The following is a 20,359-nucleotide window of genomic DNA, read 5'->3' on the forward strand; positions in this document are numbered from 1 at the left end:
ATGCGCACCGCAAATGAACTCCTTACAGCGACAATTAATGATGGTGGTGTGCCATCAACACTGGTGCGGACATGCATCCAAAAACCCACAGTTGCGTCGGAGCAACTTCGAGCCACCAACCTGATGTTAACTGCGATTATGAAGCGACGTACAGTCCGTACGAAGGGTAAAAGGGTTGTATGGAAGGGTCATTTTCACATTACTACGCAAGAATTATGTGATGCGGTGATGGAGGCGGAAAAAGCGACACAAGACCTCACCAAAAAAAGGACAAGCGCACATCCATATTGAAGAAGGAGTTGCGTCGTCTTCAGAAATCCACCGCGTTACCCAGTCCCCCGCATTACGTGGAGGTAAGTTCATGTACCGTACGGAGTACACATGCCCAACCGGGAAAATAGCATACATACTCCCTTTCCCACCCTTTCCCACATTCAAGCGTCGTTGCACAGCGGGCTCTGGACCCGCATGGCTGATGGATGCCGTTTACCAACCACCTCGCCGTGCAGCAACATGGGGATTGGGGGATTGGGGGATTGGGGGATTGGGGGATTGGGGGGAATTGGGGGGATTGGGGGGCCAATGGATGGGGTGGTTGGTGGAGGCTAAGAGCTGTAGGCCAACGTCGGGCTTGTGTGTGTGGCCAGACTACCAGACTGCCAGCCATTTATCTCGCCCACTCTCAACTCCGGCAATTGAGAGAGGGTGAGGTGGTTTGGAAGGGGGTCCTGGTGTCGTGACACGCACTGGTGGCTCTGACAGGTCATCTTCGCTCCGTGGCTGGTGGTGTCTCGAGAAATGGTCATGCAACTTTAGTGACCATCGCTCCTGCCATTTAAAACAACACAGACGCGATACATCATCTCGTTTCTATTCAGTAATCTTTCACAGTCGCGTTGTTACCTATGGAGTCAAGCCAATATTAATCATTATGTTATACGTGAGTATGGTCTGACTTGAAGTTTAGCGCAGTAGTGCCTCAGCTTTTAAACCTTGAAGCATCAAAAATTCTCAGTGGAATCAAGCATATCGGAGAAACGATCGGGATGGAGAACTTTGCCGCCAATTTCCAAGCCCTTACACGGGGCCGCGACTCGACCCGCGCATGCAAACCCGAGACAGGCCTCGGAGGCGTTCGCAGGTGGTTCCCGAGGCGTGACTGGCGGCGTCTGGTGGTTGGTGTCGTTTGGGGGGGTTGAATTACTCGATTGGGGATTGAGGCCGGATGATGGCTGGTGAACAGGAGGGGCACGCATGGAGGATGGGGTGCTGGGGCACGCATGGAGGATGGGGTGCTGGGTCATTCATTCATGATGGGGAGGGTGGCGGTGAGACATCGTGGCCGTTTGGCTTCTTACAACAACTTCAACTTTGCGACGACCGTGAGTATCGCATTGGAAGAGGTAGTTTAACGGCCACACTATCTGGTATCGATATCCAACATCCCATACCCACCCTCAAAAAAATATCTTCAATCCTTTCTCAAATAACTTTTCTTGACCGCTCCTGCAATCTCATAGTAAACAACCCCTTCAAATCCCCATCCCTCCACACCACCCATAAATCAAACCCACACCAGCTCTCCCCAGCCTCGCCGCGCGCGGCCCCGCTGTGGGCCAATGCGATGCCCTCCGCCCTTGTACCTCCCGCCAGGACTCACGCATAGATGTGTCGGCCTCCCAACTTAGCGCTTGCTCACCGCTACGTTAATCTCGGCCTGCATCTGCACTATCGAGCCCTTTTCATCCACACCCCTTCCCTTTCTCAGCCGTAAGGCCCTTCCTCGCATCATCCAGGCCCATCAGAGGTCGATGAAGCTTGCCTAATACGAATTTTTCCCCAGCAGCACAGAGTTTTCTTCGGGGTTGGACACTAACAGTGTCCAGAGGGAAGACGCGATTCTTACGTGTTGCCGAGGGGGGGCCAAGAGCGTTTATGGATCGATGCACGTGGGAGGGACGCGTTCACCGCTCAATTGGGCATGGAGGTGAGAGCTGAGCTGTCGTTTCTGGTGCCATGTTGGTAAACGGCACGGATCGTAACGGGGAGGAGTGGAGGGGGAGGTTGGGGGAGTGAAGAGTTTTCAAGGGAGGATTGTTGGCGCTTCATTTCTGCTGCTTTCGGGTCTGACCGCCGCCATGGTGGGCTGTTGAGTCGTCGTCGCTGGTTTTGAGATTTTTGAGAAAATCTCTTGATAGTAAGCACGTGATGAGAGTGGTTTTTATATCACGTGGCTGGTTGATTACGAGAATGGTTACGAGGTAAGTTGGTAGAAGTGGTGAGTTTCAAAGGAAGATTGGGATCTTCTGGAATTTCTTTCTATAGATGAGAGATGCAACAGAGAGAAAATATTAAAACAATTGATCACATGACATATGAAGCTCACAGTACTCGCGTGCTGGCCAAGGCGGACGACGTGGGGCAATGTGTGAGAACTCATGAAACTTGATCCGTTTGGAGATAGTTATTTTTACATTATTGATGCTTCTTGAGGGTATCAAGTTCGAAAATAGGCTCGGGGATTCAGGTATTGGTTTTATATCGAATTATTCTCCATGTGGTGAGGCATTATCATTATGTTATCTCAAATATAATACGGATATTTCTCAGACGAGTTTTATATATTCCTCAGATAAAGGGAGTGGTGTTGAGGAAAGGAGTTTGATACCACCCCAATAGCTGAAAAGCCACACCTTAATCACCTCGCTGCACCCTCTCTAGATATCCGCCTCCATCGTCATGTCAGAAAGTTATACAAACTCCGCCCAGCAGCGCCAAAGCAACCGGTCTTGGTGACCAAAAAAAGCATGGCAATGTTTTGTGCGTGCCTACTTCTGCCCATCCTGTAGAGCCACCTTTACCCACCTTCCAGTACTCCGCAGAAGGTAAACGCCACAGCGGGGTAGCGGGGGCGGAAGGGAGAAGGGGGATGGGGAAGGAGGGGTGGCGGGATGTCAGGAGAGAGAGCGGGGAAAGGGGCAGGAGGGAGGTGCCGAAGGGAGGGGTGATCGGACTTCGAGGATGATTAATTTCGGGCTGTTAGCTTGACTCGTAACCGTGTATATTAGCTATGAATGGCTATGCAAACTACATCTGGGCCTTGCTGTAGTGACTGACTATGGGCTCGGTGGAGGCGTCTTGTGCTCTGATGCATGATTCTGATACATGAGGCCCAAAGTCATTAGATCATTGAGCTGCAGAAAAACGCCAAATACAGTAAATTTAAAGTAAATACCCCAGCCATCTTTATTCTTCAATATATAATTTTATGAGGCTTATCTCCAAATCGAAGGTCATTGTAAGACATCCGTGTCTTACCTTCCCATCATTCACAAACTCCCAGCCATCAGAGTCTGAAACATCAGCTATGATCTCTATAAAATTTGCAGCACTCGTGCCCTAGATATATAAATGACACTAAACCATGGGAGCATCGGGCCGTAATTACCCGCGCGGTGCAATATTCTGGAGAAAAACCCCCAGCCATCATTTCTAGCCGATATATAAGAGCTCTAGATGGTCATGCTAAGATAGCAATGTCTCACCCAGCCCATTATTCGGGAAATATCCCAGCCATCAGGGTCCGAAACAGACGGCCAAGATCCTGTGATCTCTATCAACCTCGTGGTGTTCGTGCTCACTGACCAATTCCTTCGGTGGCCGTCGGCGTTGGTATTGGCGGCTGGTCTGCGGCTACCACTATCCAGCCTCCCTCGCTTGCGCCTGAATCTGCGCTGCAAGGCGAAGGAGCGCCTAGTCACTCTCCCTGACCGGGTGATCTTACCAAAATACAGGAACGCCTCATTTCTCCGTCGTAGGATCTGCGCTTGTCCCGATACTTCGTTTGGGATATTATCTCTGTGGCTAAAATTTCTTATCCCAGAATGGCCAGGAGAACCTGCCTACCACTGGCCCTTCTTATAGTGCTGCATTGTTGTCAAAAGTGCTTACTGGCGGCCACTGGAGGAGTGTCGAGTAATCATCGACAGCGTTCCAATTACCATCCACATGCCCTGAAGAATAGAAGGTCAGCAATCTAGTTTTCAAGCTTGAGGTGAAGAAGATAGAGCTGTATCTTACCCATTCAAAGCCCGTAACATCTGGTCCGCTCCTGCGGCAGGACTACCGGCTCCAGATGATGCACAGCATCATTGATCAGTTGAACCTTTGTATCCCCTTCTTCCGCAACTGACCATTGCGTTGCCTTCACTTTATCCAGCACAAACGAGAACACGCCATAGCCTTGGCGGCATCTGCAGACTTATCCTTTCCGATCCTCCAGAGCCCAATGGCTGTCTCCAGCGCATTCACCATCTCGAATTTTCGATTAGAGCCCCAACGAGAAGCGTCACTTGATATCTGGCCACTGGCGCCGTGTTAAACTTCCGCATATAAATCCACCGCGACTATAATCGCAGCAAGGAAGAAATCGTGCGTCGTTAGCCTGTGAAAGTGTCGTTTCTGGACATTTCGCGGACAGGTAGCACCGTGGTCCAAGGCTAGTGCAGCTTGATGGCTTAGCAAGATCATGGCTGCGTCTATGCAGTTATCACGGTATTCGATCGCTGCTGGGTAGCGACGAGCTTGTGGTACAAATTTCCTAAACAGGAGACAGCGGCCTAGATGATACACGCTGTCAACATCGATGCGTGATCGTTGTAGTTTCGCAGTTGCTGTGTCGCTGGCCGTGGGGGTAAATGGTTGGACAGGGAGATACCGAGGTATCAGCTCTCTGGCTTCTAAACGGGCCTCGCCGTGTTTTTCAAGGTCCTCGCGCCGGATTTTAGTACGAGATCCTATAAGTTCAATGATACCCCCAAGAACAAGTATGAGTCTTCCTTTGACTATTGTGTAAGAAGCCTCTGTTGCTTCCTCCAAAGCTTCTGAAGGTGGGAGCTCTGTTGTAGGATCGTCGAAGTCGTCGTCGGAGATATTTCGTGGAATCGCGCAGGTATAGTCGTATCTGCGAATTGTGGTGGGAAATGATAGTTTGAATGAGTAGAGTAGATCGGTGCGGAGTATGACAGCCCTTGTCGACTACGCATTTCTCCCTGGAACGGACTGAGTCTTCGATGGTCGCTTGCGTTGCGATGTATTCCCATTCACATGGCCAGACGGGTGGTGACGCCAAGTACCAGATAGCCTTCCATGCCAGTATCCTGGGCAGTCATCCATTCGACCTGGATATACGACATCAGAGTTTCAATCGTATAATGGATAATGGACGGGATTGGTATAATCCGCAGCTAGGAGGCATTCAACTGTGCGTTTTCCAAACTCCCAAGGCGTGCGAAGGGCATCGGCTAAGACTGCGGGCATTTCTGTCGGTCTCCATAAGATAGTTCTGCTAGATGCAACATGGCAAAGAGGAGGCCAAGCCACACAATCCGCCGTTGCGTAGGATCCTTCCCAATAAGCTTTATACTAATGCAGACTTATTAGGCATCAAACTCCAACGGGTCCAGTAATGGAAGCTCACCTCTTTACGAAATGTGCGTTCGTGTATTATAGCTGTTGAGTATCAGCAACGATCAAAAAGGTGACCAGGGCGACATACGCATTATCCAGGAATAGACACTGAAGTAACGATCAACAAGTATGTCGACTACAGGTCTCGGAGGTAACTGAGCCACGAGCTCTTCTTGGCTAACTATATGCCTGTCCCACGAAGAAGGCCCGATCTGCCTTTAGCATCCCATGAACGCTCCTTATACTTTAAGGCATTGCGCTCGTAGTCTTCGTGGTTTGACGCAAAGAACATACGGATTTCGTCAATCTGATAGAGGAATAAGCCAACAAAGATAATGATATAATGGGCTTTTTGCTCAGGGGGTTGACACCAACCTCAGCCAGTATTGATACCCAGTGCGAAGAACCAAGGTACTCGGTATCATTCGACTTATCAACTTTCATAGCCCCTAAGACTCAGTAATGCCATCAAATTCCTGGTCTTCGACGTGACTCGAGTCATCGGACTGAGGGGTTTGGTCTTTGGCCCCCATGACAGACCGCAAAATGGACTCTAGTTTGTTAATACGAGCAGTTAGAGCATTTTTCGTGGTTCTATCCATAACGACTTGGTCGTCTCTGGTGGTGCCGCGGGACTCAAAGTGGCATGTGGAGGCATCTCCAGATTTGGAGCAAGCCCCGCATGGTTGCACGCGATTGCACTTCAGTCTGGTACGACACAGTTAGTATCGCGTATGCCGGATACGAATTGATGGAGATAGGGGATATCTAGCCCCTCGAATTTCTCAAGAGCCATCTTACTTTCTGATCCGGCAGTGGTTGCAGGAAACAGGGGGCCTGTTCCGTCTCCTCTTTCGGGCCAGCCTTTATCGGCATGTGTGGCATCCATAGAATCCATCAACAATTAAAGTGCCCGAGGCTTAAACTATTTACAATATGGCATGAGATGGCCAACAATTTATTCTGATTAAAACAAGATATCCATCCACGGTTAAAGAATCTATCTGTTTTGCATCCTCAGGAGCCAGGTGAAGTGCCATGGATTTGGGAGCCGCACTAGCGTGCTTTGCAGTCAAGGGCCCCCTCAATTCTACCACACAACTTCAACGACGTCACGTTGTCAAGAGAATTCTACGACCAGAGCATAAAGGGGTTTCTGTGATTGTTTACTTTGTCAGAACGTGGATATAGCACGTATAAGCGCCTTCTGGTTGCATATGGATGCCGTAGCTTACCGTTTTGGCTTGTCCTGGCGGCACTTTCAGCTTAGATAAGTGCCATCTTCATTGGTTCCAAGGCTCTTTGGCCGTTTCCTTTCGCATTACTATATTTATCTCAGATTTCGCTGTTTTTCTTCTGTTGTATTGTACATGCGAACGGGAAGTTCCACGCATACCTCTCAATTCTGTGGCGGTTCTGGGTATTTAGCCATCTGGCTAATTACCACGTTGTCACTGGAATACATTACTAAATTTTGTTCAAAGATGAAAAGGATAGTTGTTGACAATGAAAAAGTTGAGGGCATGCCAGATATCGATATACTACCCGGTTAAATGACTGTTGCTCTAAGCCTCGGGGGTTGATTGGACTTTGCGGGAAAGCCCTCGTAAGCCATCGCCTTTTAGCAGAGGATGCGAAGACTCAACACCTGTACGCGGTGCATCCTACGAACCTCCAGCTCTCTTTTGAGAGTCTGCAGAGCCAAAATTAAGTCACGGTTGGAGCTGGGAGAGGGTTGCGCCTCAATTGGGAGATAACGTGTTACTTAGAAAGCCTTTGTGTTTAATCCCCTGCCTCCTCTGTCAAGTCAACCTTACGCAAGAAACCTCTATGTCTTCTATCATTTAGAAGTTAGCATTACACCCCACTTGCCTCTGTTATATGTAGTACTTGTTAAGCTTATTCCATGCGTCATTAGCCATAGATTTAATTGCATCTGAATATTTGATTTCCGTTTTTGACTCTGTAATGTCTTCGAAAAGCTTAAGCAAAAAATCCATGGTCATAATCACCTTGCTAAGAGAGCCAAACGAGCCTTCTACATTAGGTGTAGTTTGTTCTAGGATCTCGAGAATCCTAAATACTTTTTCAAGATGAGACCACTCATTAGTAGTCAAAGTATCATCCCAAAGCTCGTCCTTGTGCTCTAAGCAAAACATCCGAATTACAGGCTGAACACCAGGCCGTAGAGCGTAGCCAATCATATGAGACCATGAGTTCTAACGAGTTTAGTTGTCCCATTCAAGCCTTCTGCCTTAGCTATACTCTCTAAATTTAGCAATTCGTTACAACAACCGTTGTACAAAAACAACAATGTTGTGAAGCTTTCCAAGAGCCCCATTTGTGCGCCAATTGGTTAGTTCAAGTGGTGTTGGATTAGGTGAGACGTAAATAAATATCATCATAATCATCATCGTCGCCTTTTAGCAGTCAGGATGTACGTTATTTGGCGACGGTCTACGCGGCAACAATTGGACCTCTGACAGAAACATTCGCGGGGTAAAGTATGATTCTGTGCAAATCCTCAGTCAATGCTTAACTTCGTCTTCAACATTGGCTGAACATTGGCCAGTGGCTGATGGCACCTAAGCACTCTCGACATGGATGATCTATATTAGCCACCAAGAACCAAAGTATGTTTTGACGCCCTCTAGTGCCGCCTCTGCTCTATCATATTAGAATGACCGTGCTTCATTCTTTCCATTTCAGTTTCCTATCTTCTTAATCAAGGGTTTGGCTTCATCATTTCAGCCTAAACAATCCGGTGCTCTTAATCATGTGGCAATATTAGGCCTCTTCCTTTCCTGCCTGCCGTGTCTGCTTTAACACTGTAGCCAATAGTGATGTCTGTCTATTGAGACGGAGACCTATAGAAGCATGGTAATCTTTCCTCGAGGAATAGCATCAATAAAGAGCATCTCCAATACAATGCAAACCATCCTTCTTGAAGCCCAACAAACCACCGTCAAAATGAAGATCTCCTCTGCCACTATCGTCCTTGTTATTGGACTCGCTGTTGCCGCCCCTGCCGCTGAACCAGTTGCTGAGCCAGCCACAGCTGCAGCCCTTGAGGTTAATTATATCCTACCACCCATCTTTTGGTAGCTTAATGTTTTCCTTGGCTGACTTGAACCCATAGCACGTACCTGTCCCGCTGGTCCTATCGTCGAGACTTGCTGGAATACCTTCAAGAGTCAAGACAAGACTGGTGCTGCATACACCAAGTGCTGGAAATGCTGCGGTGCAACCTACACCACCTGCTAAATGAGACCCTCACTGCGCCGTTTTAAGGTTAATGCCTTGGTGATAGCATTGGAAGTGATATGTAAAGGCCCGAAACGTGGTAGATAGCTTGGCAAATTTGGATACTATGGATAGCTACAACTGTAAGAGCTGCAATTAAAGCCTTTATATTCTCTTGGTGGACATGGAAATCGAAGTCATTTTGTTTGCCTAATATTATTATTAAATCGTGCCCGTGCTCCCACCCCGGCAACCTCGCGTCTTCATTAAATGGCAGTACATATCCCAAACACAACAGTCTAGGTATAAGGTTCAGATCTACCTATCCAGGTAGACCTGAAGAGAATTTGTGCTTCTAACTCTCGGTTCCATATTGCGAAAGTGTCTTTCCAGCCCACTTCTCCCCATATGCATTCGTTCCAGCTCCAGCAAAAAACCTATCGTGACTTCTCGCAATGACATCTATCCAGGACCCTTGTTCGTACACCGCATTCCACTATCCGCCGTTAGCTCTCCCGTGTCATTGACATGGAGATTCTGCGACAACATACCTGATTATGCATATGGTACGCCCATGCACCGCGAAAGAAATTCTCCATCGTCCGGTTGTTTCCATGCTCCGACTCGGGCGCCATGTCTCCATCATACGCACTCCACTCATCGTCTGAGATACGGGCTTTAAAGACATCGCTCCAGCCCTTCAAACAAGGCACCAAACACCTCCCAGTCGCCATGCCATCCATAGCAGGCCAGGAGGGGTCAAAGAACGCGCTCTCGAGTTTCAGCAGGCCACGCTCAGCGTCAGCCTCGTTGCGGCCTTCACTAACCATCATTCTACCCAGTATCATGAAGTGATACATTAACCCCATCCGCGTCCCGCCCGTCAGTAGATAGGATGACATGCTTGAGTTCGCTGGGAGAGCCACTAGAGCATTGTTGTACAGTGTCGGGTCGGCGTGTGCACCCCAGCGCTCTGAGAACGGGCGGCCGGTTAGCAGGAGAGGACGCATGTCGCGTAGAAGCAGCATGTCAATGTCGAGATATACCCCTCCATGGAGATGAAGGATGATGAGGCGTGCAGCGTCGGAAGAGGCGACGGTATAGAATGCGAGTTGGGTTTGATCGCCTGGTTTGTAGAACTGAATATACTCCTGTCCTGTAGTATCTCGGACAATTGAATCTGCAACAAAAACCTCGCCCTGGGAGTTTGGCTGGCCAGGTTGTGCGTAGTAGCGTGCTCTGTCGAGAGGGTCGATGGTTGGGGAGATAGGAACACGGGAGGGGAGGCGCCACTCCTTCAACTCGATTTCGCCGGTTTCGATAAATGAGAGGAACTTCGCGAAGCTTGGATGCTTGATCCAGTTTGTTAAGGCACCGGGGTGATGATCGACGTTTATCCAGATCCAAAGCCTAGAGCAGGCAAGTCTCTGAGTGTAGAAGTAGGATTTTATAAAGAGTTCTGTGCGCCATGATGGTGGTCCAGACCACCAGACATGGTATAGAATGATAGGACCTCCACAATTTGAATTATCAGGACCTTGTTCAGGAACTGTAGCAGTCACCGCTTGGCCCGTCTCTGGAACCTGGAAATACGTATCTTGCTGGATAGCTAGGTAGTCGATACAGCTTCGGACGTCCCGTAACTTTTCTGGTTTCTCGTAAGGTCCTCGGCATTCATCCACCAGGAGGTCTAGGTTCGCCAATATATCTGGTCTAGCACGTGGACCAAGGTAGGCGTCATGATCTGGCGTTGGAGGGGAAAAAGTAGGGGGTCGGGCTTCTGTCCTATAGAAGCCTCGAATTTGGAAACCAGTATGGCAGAATACCATAACTATAGCTGTGATGAGTACACGCCGGAGAGTGAAGAACCTGAAATATTCTTTGTGTCGAGGAAGCGACGGCTTCTCTATCCAAGAAAAGAGAGTATCCAAGGATTGCATTTGGTTCTTTAAGAACCAAATTCCGGAAGCAATGCAGACAGTGATCCCGAACTTCTGCGAAAACAACAGACTTGAGAACGTTAGGACAGTCATTTGTGACGCGTATGCATGAACAATGACGAAATTGGCTGTAGTCGCACAGGTTGCCCGGATGAGCAGAAGTGTGGTGCAGAAAAAGATCAAGCGAAAGAAGCCAACTTGTATCTGGAGTAGGAGCCATTGAAAGAGTACGCCGTTGACATAGAAGTTTCGAAAAACTTGTTGTGACTCTGTTGAGATAAGAACCGCAGCAAATAAGAGGGTTACACATGATAATGATACGTAGCAGGTATACTTCCAAAAGGTAAAGATGCTTTGTGGCATGTCTTGTGGTTTCGAGCCTCTAGGAAGCTCAAAGTAACCATCAACGTGCCTGCTGTCGTTCTCGGGCACCGGAGTACTTGCAAAGGCATACTGTGTAAAAACAGGCCAAATGGCTCCAAGTATGGATGAAAGAAATGCGCACCAAACAGCATCGGATGGCCAGGGAAGATCATGCCGATAAGCCGCGACGACGGTCCCTAGTGACAGCAAAAGTGATGGATATGTCTTCCCCGTTATTGTTAAGATGTCTTGATTTGAGAACACGAGTTTTGATATCGATATCGATATCGGAAGAACAAGCGAACGAAAAATGACATATATCTCCAATGGAGCAAAGCAAAAAGCGTAGCTGGTCAGAGCATATTCAGCAGCAATAATCCCAGCCAACGCAACAATTCCTCGAGCATCATCAGGGTTCCATGCTGGGCGCAGGACTTCTTTGGTATTATCAACATAGGAGTAGTCGTCTAACCTGGTGTCGGTTGGGGGTATAGGTTTATAAAATGCCGATAGCAATGTTCGTTGGACCGGCTGTAGGAAAACGAGAATGCAACCGCTCAAAAGTATAAAAATGCTCACAATCAATTGCTGTAGTAGTGTGGTTGAAAGGGGAAAGGCAAATCGTAGGACTTCAGCATATGGTAACTGCACTGCACCAGCTGTGGCGTATTAGCATTGGTGGACCGGAATATGCAGTGATAGGATGCTTACTTTGAAGCATAGGCCTGCCGATAGAAAGTCCGTAAGTTGATAGCACAACGCATACTATGAGGGCGCAGTTATATTGGTAAAGCCACGTCCATATTGCTGAAAGACTGTTCGACATCCTTCGTGGACTATGTTTCAACGCAGTCGTCCATCAAGGAAGAAGGAACTTCTTGAGGAGCCACGCAGGGAAAGCTATACTCCTAGAGGCACTCCCGTCAAATGTTATTGATCGATGCGAAGCAAGACGCGATACAATACGAGAAATTATATATCGTGATATTACCGCGGAGCTTCCTCCACATGTGGATAGTGATTTACAGGACTTTTGGTCGCCAATCATGTACGGCCCTATCCCCTATCGCCACGATTGTTCCAGGCCGCGCACTGACCAAATCCTATTTATACCACATAGTACAGTTCAGCTGGAAGTTTTCGTCACGTTTTTATACGGTCTACAAAATACGGGGCTTAAACGATTTTAATGTGCATGACTTGGCGATTGAAACCTTGAGGCTAAATATAGTTGTTGAAGGATTCCCCCAGCATTACGAATGCCCCGCCTTATGAACCCAATGTGCTTAAAAAGTCAGTCATGCAAAACTGCACTGTCTACTCCGTCCTATACTGTGATATATCACTACTTTCTTGTGGCTGTTGACCATGGCTTGTACGAAAGAGACGGTTAAGTCTCATGGCCTTAATATATGGTCTACGGGCGCTCTGTCAGGGTCCACAACAGAAATGGAGTAAGTCAGCCTACAAATACCAGCATGTAACCTGCCAACTCGTCATAGTATTATCGGCGTCCAAGGATTAGGCTCTCATCCGTTCTTCACTTGGGTCAACTTTCCGTTGCAATCCCCGGAAAGTAAATCGTCGAGGAAACTTGTGGATAAGCTATGGACCAGGAAAGATAAAAAAGCCCCAAAACAAAACGGGCAAAATGAGCCGGTAGAGTTTATGCCTTTATTCACGAATGTTATCGACATTAGTGACACAGAGGCAGAAGCAGGAGATCTCTTCGATGGCACGCCTTACAGTTGCCAGAATTTATGGAAGTCGAAACGAACGAACGGGACCCCCACCGTCTCAACAAAGCAAGTTTATTGCTTGTTTCGCTTTCTTTCGTCGTGCGAAGCGATCTAGCTGGGGAATGACTAGCCTATCTAAGCATCCGCTAGCTCACGCCTGGGCTAAAGATCGCCAGGAGTTGGTCCAGCAGGGTCAAACCTGGATCGCCGCTGCCTGTATTGTTGCACTATCTATCGACGATAATGATGATCATAGGGATCTCGTACTGCATTTGCAATCCTTGCTCAATAATATAGAAGTCAAGACAGCGTTCTCTCTGGACCAAAACACACGGTGATCTCGATTTCTATCGCTTGGGGCCATAACCTGGCAATAAACAGGGACAACGCAAGGCTTAATACGCTCCTTCAAGACATATTCGGCACTCTTGAAATCAAATGTGATGAGCCATCAATGGAGTACCTACGAATATACGAACTTTATTCACTGAGTTTAAGTTATCTCGGGGAGTTTGCAAACTACCTTCAACTACAGAATCAAATAGTAAAGATTAATGAAATGGTACTACCTGTTGCCCATCCTAGCCGACTCAATTCACAACACGAGCTCGCAAGCGCATATGTTGAGCTCCGGGAAACCGAAAATGCGATAGAGCTCCTAGGGCAAGTGGTGAAGCTTCGAGAAGAATTGCCCGTTGCTGACCCACTCCTGCTCGGGTCACAGCACGAGCTCGCACGCGCATATCTTGTGAATGACCAGGCGGAAAAGGCGATAAAGATCCTCGAGCAAGTAGTGAGGATTCGAGAAGAGGTCCTGTCTATTGCTAACCCTGGCCGGCTTACATCACAACAAGTGCTCGGAGTGGCATATTATAGGAATGGGCAAGTAGATAAGGCAATGGAGCTCCTAGAAAAAGTTCTGAAGATTAGAGAAGGAGTACTGCCTATTACCCACCACGATCAGCTAATATTACAACATGAGCTTGCAACTATATATCATACAACTGGGCAAGTGGATAAGGCTACCGAGCTCCTAGAGCAAGTAGTAAAAATTCGAGAAGAGGTGCTACATATTGGTAACTATTACCAGCCCTGGTCACAGCACGAGCTTGCATTCATATACAATGCAAATGGGCAAGCGGATAAGGCTATCGAGCTCCTAGAGGAAGTAGTAAAGATTCGACAGGAGAGGCTATAAAGCTCCTAGAGCAAGTAGTCAAGATCCGAGAAGAGGTCCTGCCTATTGATAACCATAACAATCATGTCACAGCACGAGCTTGCGCGCGCATATGCTATGAATGGGCAAGTGGAAAGGGCAATAAAACTTTTGGAGCTAGTTGTGAAGATCAAAGAAGGCATACTACCTATTACTCACCCACATCAGCTCATGTCACAGCACGTGCTCGCACGCCCATATCATAAGAATATGCAAGTGGATAAGGCGATTAAGCTCCTTGAGCATGTTGTGAAGAATGGAGAAGGCGCACTACCTATTACTAACCCTGACCACCTCTTGTCACAGCATGAGCTTGCATGCGCATATCATGCCAATGGCCAAGTGGACAAGGCGATAGAACTCCTAGAGCAAGTAGTTAAGATTCAAGAAGAGTGCTACCTGTTGCTAATTCTGAGCGGCTGTGTTCAGAGCACGAGCTTGCACACATATATCTTGCTAAAGGGGGCCGAGTTAAAGAGGCAGTAGAGCTCTTTGAGCAAGTGGTAAAGGCCCGAGAAGAGGTGTTGCATGTTACTGATCTTGAGCGGCTCGCATCTCAGCACGAGCTCGCACGCGCATATTATGCCAATGGGCAAGTTTGCAGGGCGATAGAGCTCATGGAGCATGCGGTGAAGATTAAAGAAGAGGTGCAACCTGCTACTCACCCTGAGCGGCTCAAATCAGAGAATGAGCTTGCTCGTTTCAAGGAGGAGGTATAAATATGTAGCTTCAGCAGATTTGCGAATGTTTCTTATCCTACATAACAAGTCATATTACCCCAAATACCCTCATTCCAATGATATATATGTGTTTCGGACCTAACTCAGTCTCGTGAATGAATGATGATGGTGACGAGTTGGATGATATAACGTTCATCTTCGCAGGGTGGCCTGACTTTCCAGCGAGAAGTTGTCCGAAGGGCTCGAAAATGATGTAGTGGCGGGGTAATTGTTGTGATTTCATTCCAGTTCTCGATGCAAAGTCGAAGGAGCGTTGTGAGACCGATGGATCAAGGTTCTCACGTGGAGATCTCAGAGCGACCAGAAACGGCCAAGGAAGAGGTTGTCAAGGGAGAATTTTGGCACAAAGGTTCGAGCGCGTTGGCCGGAATCCTTCAGTGCCTATTCTTAAACCTCGGAGGTCTCGGAGCTGTTGTCGATCGAGAGGTTTAGTATTGCGAATATGCAAGCATGAGTCATTCTGAGTGTTCCACGCTGTCAGCTCGCTCAACCCAGAACAAAGAGTAAAGGGGTTACTTGAAAATTCCTGTTCGCTCACTTCGACTCATTATGATACATGATGACCGTACCAAGTGTTTGGGTCTGGCTGAGGACTCTGGTGATAATGGAGGATAGAGACTCGAATCTCGACTCATTATGGCCCATTGTGATATTGAATGATTTGAACTTCACGCAGTGTAAAAGGTGAAGATAGATAGAATAGCGCTCACTTGGATAGTATATAATGATCGTAAACTGTATGTAGTATCAATTAACAGTAAGCCATATGTAATTGAATAACGCGACTGCAAGTTTTATGAAGTAAGTCAATCCAGCAACTCTGCCAAAATCCCCATTCATCTCCCAACCGGGACTGTCGCATATAATGAAAAAAAAAACACTATTTTGCCAATCTAATTCCATTTCAAAAACTGGAACTTGATTAATAGCAACCGACATCGTTTGAATTACTGTCGACATGCCCCTATATTCTAAATACACTTGTCAAACTCCATTTGTTCCTTGGCTAACCATAACCAACACTACCAGTACTACTTCCCCGAATTCAACATCTGTCGCAACGCTCCCAACTCGCCTTCCAACCGCGCAACCCGAACACTTAGGTCGTCTCGTTCGCGCTGCGTATTCTTCAGTGCCGTTTCTAGCTCGGTGACTTGGTCAACGCGCTTTTGGCGGTACCGACGAGCGGCGAGGGTGTTCAGTTTGCGCTTTCTGATTGCGGAGTTGGGCTGAGTGGTTATTGTGGTTGTGGTGGACATGGTGGAGCCGGGAGAGGTGGTGGACTTAGTTGTGGGCATGTGGGCCGGGGAGTCTGGTGAGATTGACTGTGAAAATGGAGAAGGGCTGTTAGCGACCGTCTGTAATGAGTGTTGTGAGAAGTTGGCTAAATATATGTTAGACTGGATCAAAACGTTCCATGACTTAAGAGACTGACCTTGATATGCATATGATATTTGGCGTTCTGAAAAATTGTCCGACGTTGAGTAAGGCTCCGAAAGATTCCCGAGGATCGAGAGGGCCTCCGGAGGAGTATCTAGGCCGTTTTGGTTGTGAGGTGTGCTCGTGATTGACTGGTAGGTAGCGCCACCGTCGAATGCGAAGGGGTCTATAATGCAAGCCGGGTCGTGAAAGGCTTGGTCATCGAAAGAAACATGGTATCCCGGCTGTGGTATCAGGTCACCGTCGGTGACAGAATTGTCATTTTGAAACCAATAAACTTGCTCGGAGGCTGGACTTTGAAAATAGCTAAAAGATGGTGTGTTCGAGTACACGGGATCGATAAGGTGGGGTGAAGGAGCGTAGGGTAGATTTGCATTGAGCTCGGGAGTGAAAAGGTTCTGAATGGTATCTGTAGCCAAGTAAGGCTGTTGTTGTTGGCGCTGGTCTTGTCTATGGAGGCTCGACGACAACAGCGAGCTGTTGCGGTTGGAAGTATAAGGTCTGGGAAAGACACGGTGCGCACATGGTTCTGATGTTGGAAGGGGGCAAGGTGGAATTGCTTTTTACGGGCCCTTATGACCCGTTGCGGTTGAACGGCGATCGAGGTTTGAGTAGACTTGGTATTAGTGAATGATCAGTGAGGGGTATGAAGTCGAGGATGAGGGAGGATAAGGTGGTATATCTTCGCTTGGGGCTGCCTCTCGATGCCTTACATAATCAATTTTTGAGGGATGCTCCACAGGCCCAACACGAGGTTAGATGGGTAGAAATACGGTCCAAACAATCGGCCTCATTGCCTCTACACTTTTAGCCATAGTACCTAATAATACGGAATTCAGTGGCACTGCTTTAATTTTAAGCTGCTAAAGGATCAAGTTGTCCATCAAGCTAAAGTACGTTGTGAACAGACAGAAGGTGCATACCCTGCTACTCCGTTACCCCTCCAAGACGAAGGTCCGTTTCCGCGATTGCAGTTTACACGATGTACATTTATACGCGATATGTGGCGATGAGCTATTACTGACGTCTTTCTGTTAAAGGGAATATAATTTACGGTGTCCTTTTTCACTGTTCTCAACTGCTCAGAAGAGGCAGAATGGCCGTAGCTACGGGAAAGATAGATGTTCCTGGGATTCAGGGAGTGATTCTGGATATTGGTAAGTTTTTATAAGAGCTAGGGCAATTAAAATAACATTTTATTTGCCTAGCTGCCCAAGAAATTAGAAGGCTAACCCGTTATCAGAGGGAACAATTTGCCCGATATCATTTGTTAAAGATGTTTTGGTAAGCTGAGCTTTATTACTTTTTCTTGAGCGTCCATATGTTATGCACTAAGGTTCTCTGCTTCACGCCTTGGAGTGTGCTGAGCAGGCCTTCCTCTATTGAAGATATCACTTTGTTTCTGCTTTGAAAACGTATCTCACCATCATTTTTGGCGTTGTCTTCTTCGGATTTCCCTTTAATATCAGATTATCACTTTCTTTGTACCCCTAACGTTCCTGGCACTGACTTTATTAGTTTCCCTACGCTCTAGAATCTCTTCCCGGAGTTCTTGAGACGTCATGGGACTCTCCATCTTTCGCACCCTTCCGTGACGCCTTCCCGGCTGACCATCGCGGCAGCCCTTCGGCACTCCTATCGCACGTCCAAGACCTTATGGCCAGAGACGTCAAGATCGCATATCTAAAATCTTTGCAAGGCCATCTCTGGCTCACAGGTTACCAATCAGGCGCATTACGCTGTCCTCTGTTTCCTGATGTTGCACCTGCAATCCGGCAATGGCACACTCAGGGGAAGAAAATCCTGATCTACAGCTCTGGATCTGTCGCGGCGCAGAAGTTATTACTTCAATACACAACAGAAATCGAGAATGGAGGTGATTTGAGGGAATTCATTGAGGGGTGGTACGACACTGTTAACGCTGGAATGAAGAATGAGGAGAGCAGCTACCAGAAGATCCTGGAGGAGGAAAGGAAGAAGGGGGTTGAGATTAATGCCGACGCTTGGGTGTTCTTCAGTGATAATGTCAAGGAAGTGGAGGCTGCGGACAAGGCGGGGATAAAGACATTGCTTACGGTGCGTCCTGGCAATGCAGAGGTCCCGAGTGCTGAGCTGGAGGAGTATAGAGTAGCAGAGAGGTTTGATAATGTGAACTTCGTATAAGCTGATGGACGTACGCACTTAGACCATGCTCTGTCTTCAATATAAGCCTTGCCATCCATCGTGAGCTTCCTGTTATACCATAAAAATACATAAAATAGTACGGAGCCCAGGCAATCTAAACCCCCTATTAACCACCCACACCCAAGAGACGCCATACCCATCTATCGATCTTACAAATCCGCCCTCGGCAGATAATACCTCACATTCTCATACACCAAAAACGTAACCCACGTCGCCGGCAACACCCTCACCATATTCAACCCCAACCCCCTATAAAACCCCCTCACGCCCTCCTCCCTCCACAACCGCCCCACCACACCCATAATCCCCTTCCCAAACCTCGCTTCCGCATTATACGTCTGCAACCGCGCCCTCACAACCTGATACGGATACGTCGCGCACCCCGCCACCATCTTCGCCGCCCCGCTAATCGCTAATGTAGCTTCGTATCCTATTTTACCCTTCTCCTCTCCCTCCCTCCCTCGCCGCGCCGCATATGCTAGCCACGCGCGCTTCATCGGCTCGTAGACTCCGAACTGCACGGCCCCGTGACTGACGCCGAGACAGCTCGCGCCCATACCGCGATAGAAACCTCTCCACCCCTCCGTCTGCGCTATCGCCCGCGCTCCAGCCCACATACTCGGATACGCGCCCACCGCGCCGCGGTCTGTCGACAGCATGCGGGTTTTCAGCACCCATATCGGATTCGTGGCGAGGGTTGTAAGGAGTCCGGCGCCGAGGGACGCGAGGAAGTAGTCCGCTGGTGTGAGGGCGCTGGCAAGGCGAGCGCGGTGCCGGGAGAGTGGGGTTTCGACGAGGGATTTGAAGTAGAAGAAGAGGGCCCAGGAGGCGCTGTTGCCGAGGAGGTTGGGCGTGAGGCCGCGGTATAGGGAGGTGAGGGGGTGGGGGTGGGTGAGGAGAGAGCGGGCGAGGGTGAGAGAGGTGGTGGGGGTGTGTGAGGTGTGTGTGCGGTGGACTAGGTGGAGGGTTAGCTGGGGGTTGTAGGAGGTGGGAGAGAGACGGAAGGGATGAGAGGGGAAGTTGAGGGGGGAGGGGCGTACTTTGTAGGCGTGTCTTGATTATGTCGAGAGGGTGGACGACGAGGGTGGAGATTGCGCCGGCGCTGAGGCCAGCGCAGGTCTCGACCAGCGCGGGGGAGAGGCGCGCATGATTTTCATTCATTCGAAGGGTGTGGAGCGGTTCATGGCTTGGGGGTTGGCGGTGTTCAGAGGGAGTCTAGAAATTATTTGTCGACGACGGAGTTGAGGCGCAACGTTTGCCGAGGCGGCCGATGCAATGCGCCAAAATAAATTACCTGTTATCGATCGACAACTTTTTGGGAGCAATTCTACTGCACTTGGGTATAGGTTTGGTTTACGTTTGGGATATACAATGGCATTGGAAGTGCCAAATACAAGTTTGGCACAAGTGGTGATTCCGTATTTTCGGATTTTACAATACAACTTTCCCACGAACGACCGTATGTCCACTGCCTCCCGCCCCCATTCGATAGCCATTGACTAGATATCAAAACGCCTCTGATGCCTGAACAATCGTACAACCCGCTTCATTAGAGCCGTTTCATCCCCATAATCCATCCATCCATCCGTTCATCTGCCGCCGTTCGTTTATGCGAGTGGGGAGAATAGTCTGCGGAGGTTAGCATCGCCCGCAGCATACACACAGCAGGTAGACCATACCTAATCAGAGATGGGCGAGGCTGGCTCTGAGTGTATCCTGGTATATATATCAGTCCTGTCCGTCAAGCTCGTCTTCGTATGTCAGGCGTTCGTACCGATGTAGACAACCAATGGGAGGAAGCCGCTGCGACGAGGTTAGCAGCTGCTACAATGCTGCGCAGTATGGGAGAGGATAAACATACTAGTGAATGACCACGCGGGACACATCGATGAGCTTTCCGACTCTCTCCTACAATCCAGTCAATATCCATCCGGGCGTCTCAAACTCCAGGGCGCGCGCACCTTCGACTCCTCGGACAGTTGGAATGAGTAGGCCATTTTGATTTGGTTGAACTACACAAACATC

At 48.5% G+C, this 20,359-nt stretch overlaps 11 protein-coding genes across 11 annotated transcripts; 6 read left to right on the top strand and 5 right to left on the bottom strand.

Annotated features, from left to right (window-relative positions):
• The first annotated feature begins 605 nt into the window (after positions 1-605).
• On the top strand, positions 606-2,144 carry VC83_07822 (uncharacterized protein). The gene is made up of 2 exons (XM_024471386.1): positions 606-910; positions 968-2,144. The coding sequence occupies exon 2, from the start codon at positions 1,226-1,228 to the stop codon at positions 1,664-1,666; it is 441 nt and encodes a 146-aa protein (XP_024321048.1). The 5' UTR covers positions 606-910; positions 968-1,225; the 3' UTR covers positions 1,667-2,144.
• Positions 2,145-4,377: 2,233 nt separating this feature from the next.
• VC83_07823 (uncharacterized protein) lies at positions 4,378-5,195 on the bottom strand (the record flags this gene model as incomplete). Its single annotated transcript, XM_024471387.1, has 2 exons — positions 4,378-4,963; positions 5,107-5,195. 2 exons carry the CDS (start codon positions 5,193-5,195, stop codon positions 4,378-4,380), a joined length of 675 nt encoding a protein of 224 aa, XP_024321049.1.
• A 723-nt stretch (positions 5,196-5,918) lies between these two features.
• On the bottom strand, positions 5,919-6,345 carry VC83_07824 (uncharacterized protein; the record flags this gene model as incomplete). Its single annotated transcript, XM_024471388.1, has 2 exons — positions 5,919-6,170; positions 6,271-6,345. The coding sequence occupies 2 exons, from the start codon at positions 6,343-6,345 to the stop codon at positions 5,919-5,921; spliced, it is 327 nt and encodes a 108-aa protein (XP_024321046.1).
• A 2,094-nt stretch (positions 6,346-8,439) lies between these two features.
• Positions 8,440-8,737, top strand: VC83_07825 (uncharacterized protein; the record flags this gene model as incomplete). Its single annotated transcript, XM_024471389.1, has 2 exons — positions 8,440-8,541; positions 8,609-8,737. 2 exons carry the CDS (start codon positions 8,440-8,442, stop codon positions 8,735-8,737), a joined length of 231 nt encoding a protein of 76 aa, XP_024321047.1.
• Positions 8,738-8,832: 95 nt separating this feature from the next.
• On the bottom strand, positions 8,833-12,038 carry VC83_07826 (uncharacterized protein). Its single transcript, XM_024471390.1, has 3 exons — positions 11,727-12,038; positions 9,264-11,674; positions 8,833-9,208 (listed from the first exon to the last, which is right to left on the bottom strand). Exons 1-3 carry the CDS (start codon positions 11,839-11,841, stop codon positions 9,068-9,070), a joined length of 2,667 nt encoding a protein of 888 aa, XP_024321044.1. The 5' UTR covers positions 11,842-12,038; the 3' UTR covers positions 8,833-9,067.
• A 345-nt stretch (positions 12,039-12,383) lies between these two features.
• Positions 12,384-12,869, top strand: VC83_07827 (uncharacterized protein; the record flags this gene model as incomplete). Its single annotated transcript, XM_024471391.1, has 2 exons — positions 12,384-12,469; positions 12,518-12,869. The coding sequence occupies 2 exons, from the start codon at positions 12,384-12,386 to the stop codon at positions 12,867-12,869; spliced, it is 438 nt and encodes a 145-aa protein (XP_024321045.1).
• Positions 12,870-13,208: 339 nt separating this feature from the next.
• Positions 13,209-13,952, top strand: VC83_07828 (uncharacterized protein; the record flags this gene model as incomplete). The annotated part of the gene is made up of 1 exon (XM_024471392.1): positions 13,209-13,952. The coding sequence occupies one exon, from the start codon at positions 13,209-13,211 to the stop codon at positions 13,950-13,952; it is 744 nt and encodes a 247-aa protein (XP_024321042.1).
• A 63-nt stretch (positions 13,953-14,015) lies between these two features.
• Positions 14,016-14,456, top strand: VC83_07829 (uncharacterized protein; the record flags this gene model as incomplete). The annotated part of the gene is made up of 1 exon (XM_024471393.1): positions 14,016-14,456. One exon carries the CDS (start codon positions 14,016-14,018, stop codon positions 14,454-14,456), a length of 441 nt encoding a protein of 146 aa, XP_024321043.1.
• A 1,285-nt stretch (positions 14,457-15,741) lies between these two features.
• On the bottom strand, positions 15,742-16,675 carry VC83_07830 (uncharacterized protein; the record flags this gene model as incomplete). The annotated part of the gene is made up of 3 exons (XM_024471394.1): positions 15,742-16,094; positions 16,146-16,575; positions 16,622-16,675. The coding sequence occupies 3 exons, from the start codon at positions 16,673-16,675 to the stop codon at positions 15,742-15,744; spliced, it is 837 nt and encodes a 278-aa protein (XP_024321060.1).
• A 244-nt stretch (positions 16,676-16,919) lies between these two features.
• On the top strand, positions 16,920-18,344 carry UTR4 (enolase-phosphatase E1). Its single transcript, XM_024471395.1, has 4 exons — positions 16,920-17,065; positions 17,191-17,307; positions 17,394-17,434; positions 17,669-18,344. Exons 2-4 carry the CDS (start codon positions 17,247-17,249, stop codon positions 18,311-18,313), a joined length of 747 nt encoding a protein of 248 aa, XP_024321132.1. The 5' UTR covers positions 16,920-17,065; positions 17,191-17,246; the 3' UTR covers positions 18,314-18,344.
• On the bottom strand, positions 18,345-19,650 carry VC83_07832 (uncharacterized protein). The gene is made up of 2 exons (XM_024471396.1): positions 19,375-19,650; positions 18,345-19,289 (listed from the first exon to the last, which is right to left on the bottom strand). Exons 1-2 carry the CDS (start codon positions 19,493-19,495, stop codon positions 18,484-18,486), a joined length of 927 nt encoding a protein of 308 aa, XP_024321134.1. The 5' UTR covers positions 19,496-19,650; the 3' UTR covers positions 18,345-18,483.
• Positions 19,651-20,359: the final 709 nt, after the last annotated feature.

The sequence above is a fragment of the Pseudogymnoascus destructans genome, assembly GCF_001641265.1.
Source record: "Pseudogymnoascus destructans isolate 20631-21 unplaced genomic scaffold scaffold_22, whole genome shotgun sequence".
Lineage (NCBI taxonomy): Eukaryota > Fungi > Ascomycota > Leotiomycetes > Thelebolales > Thelebolaceae > Pseudogymnoascus > Pseudogymnoascus destructans.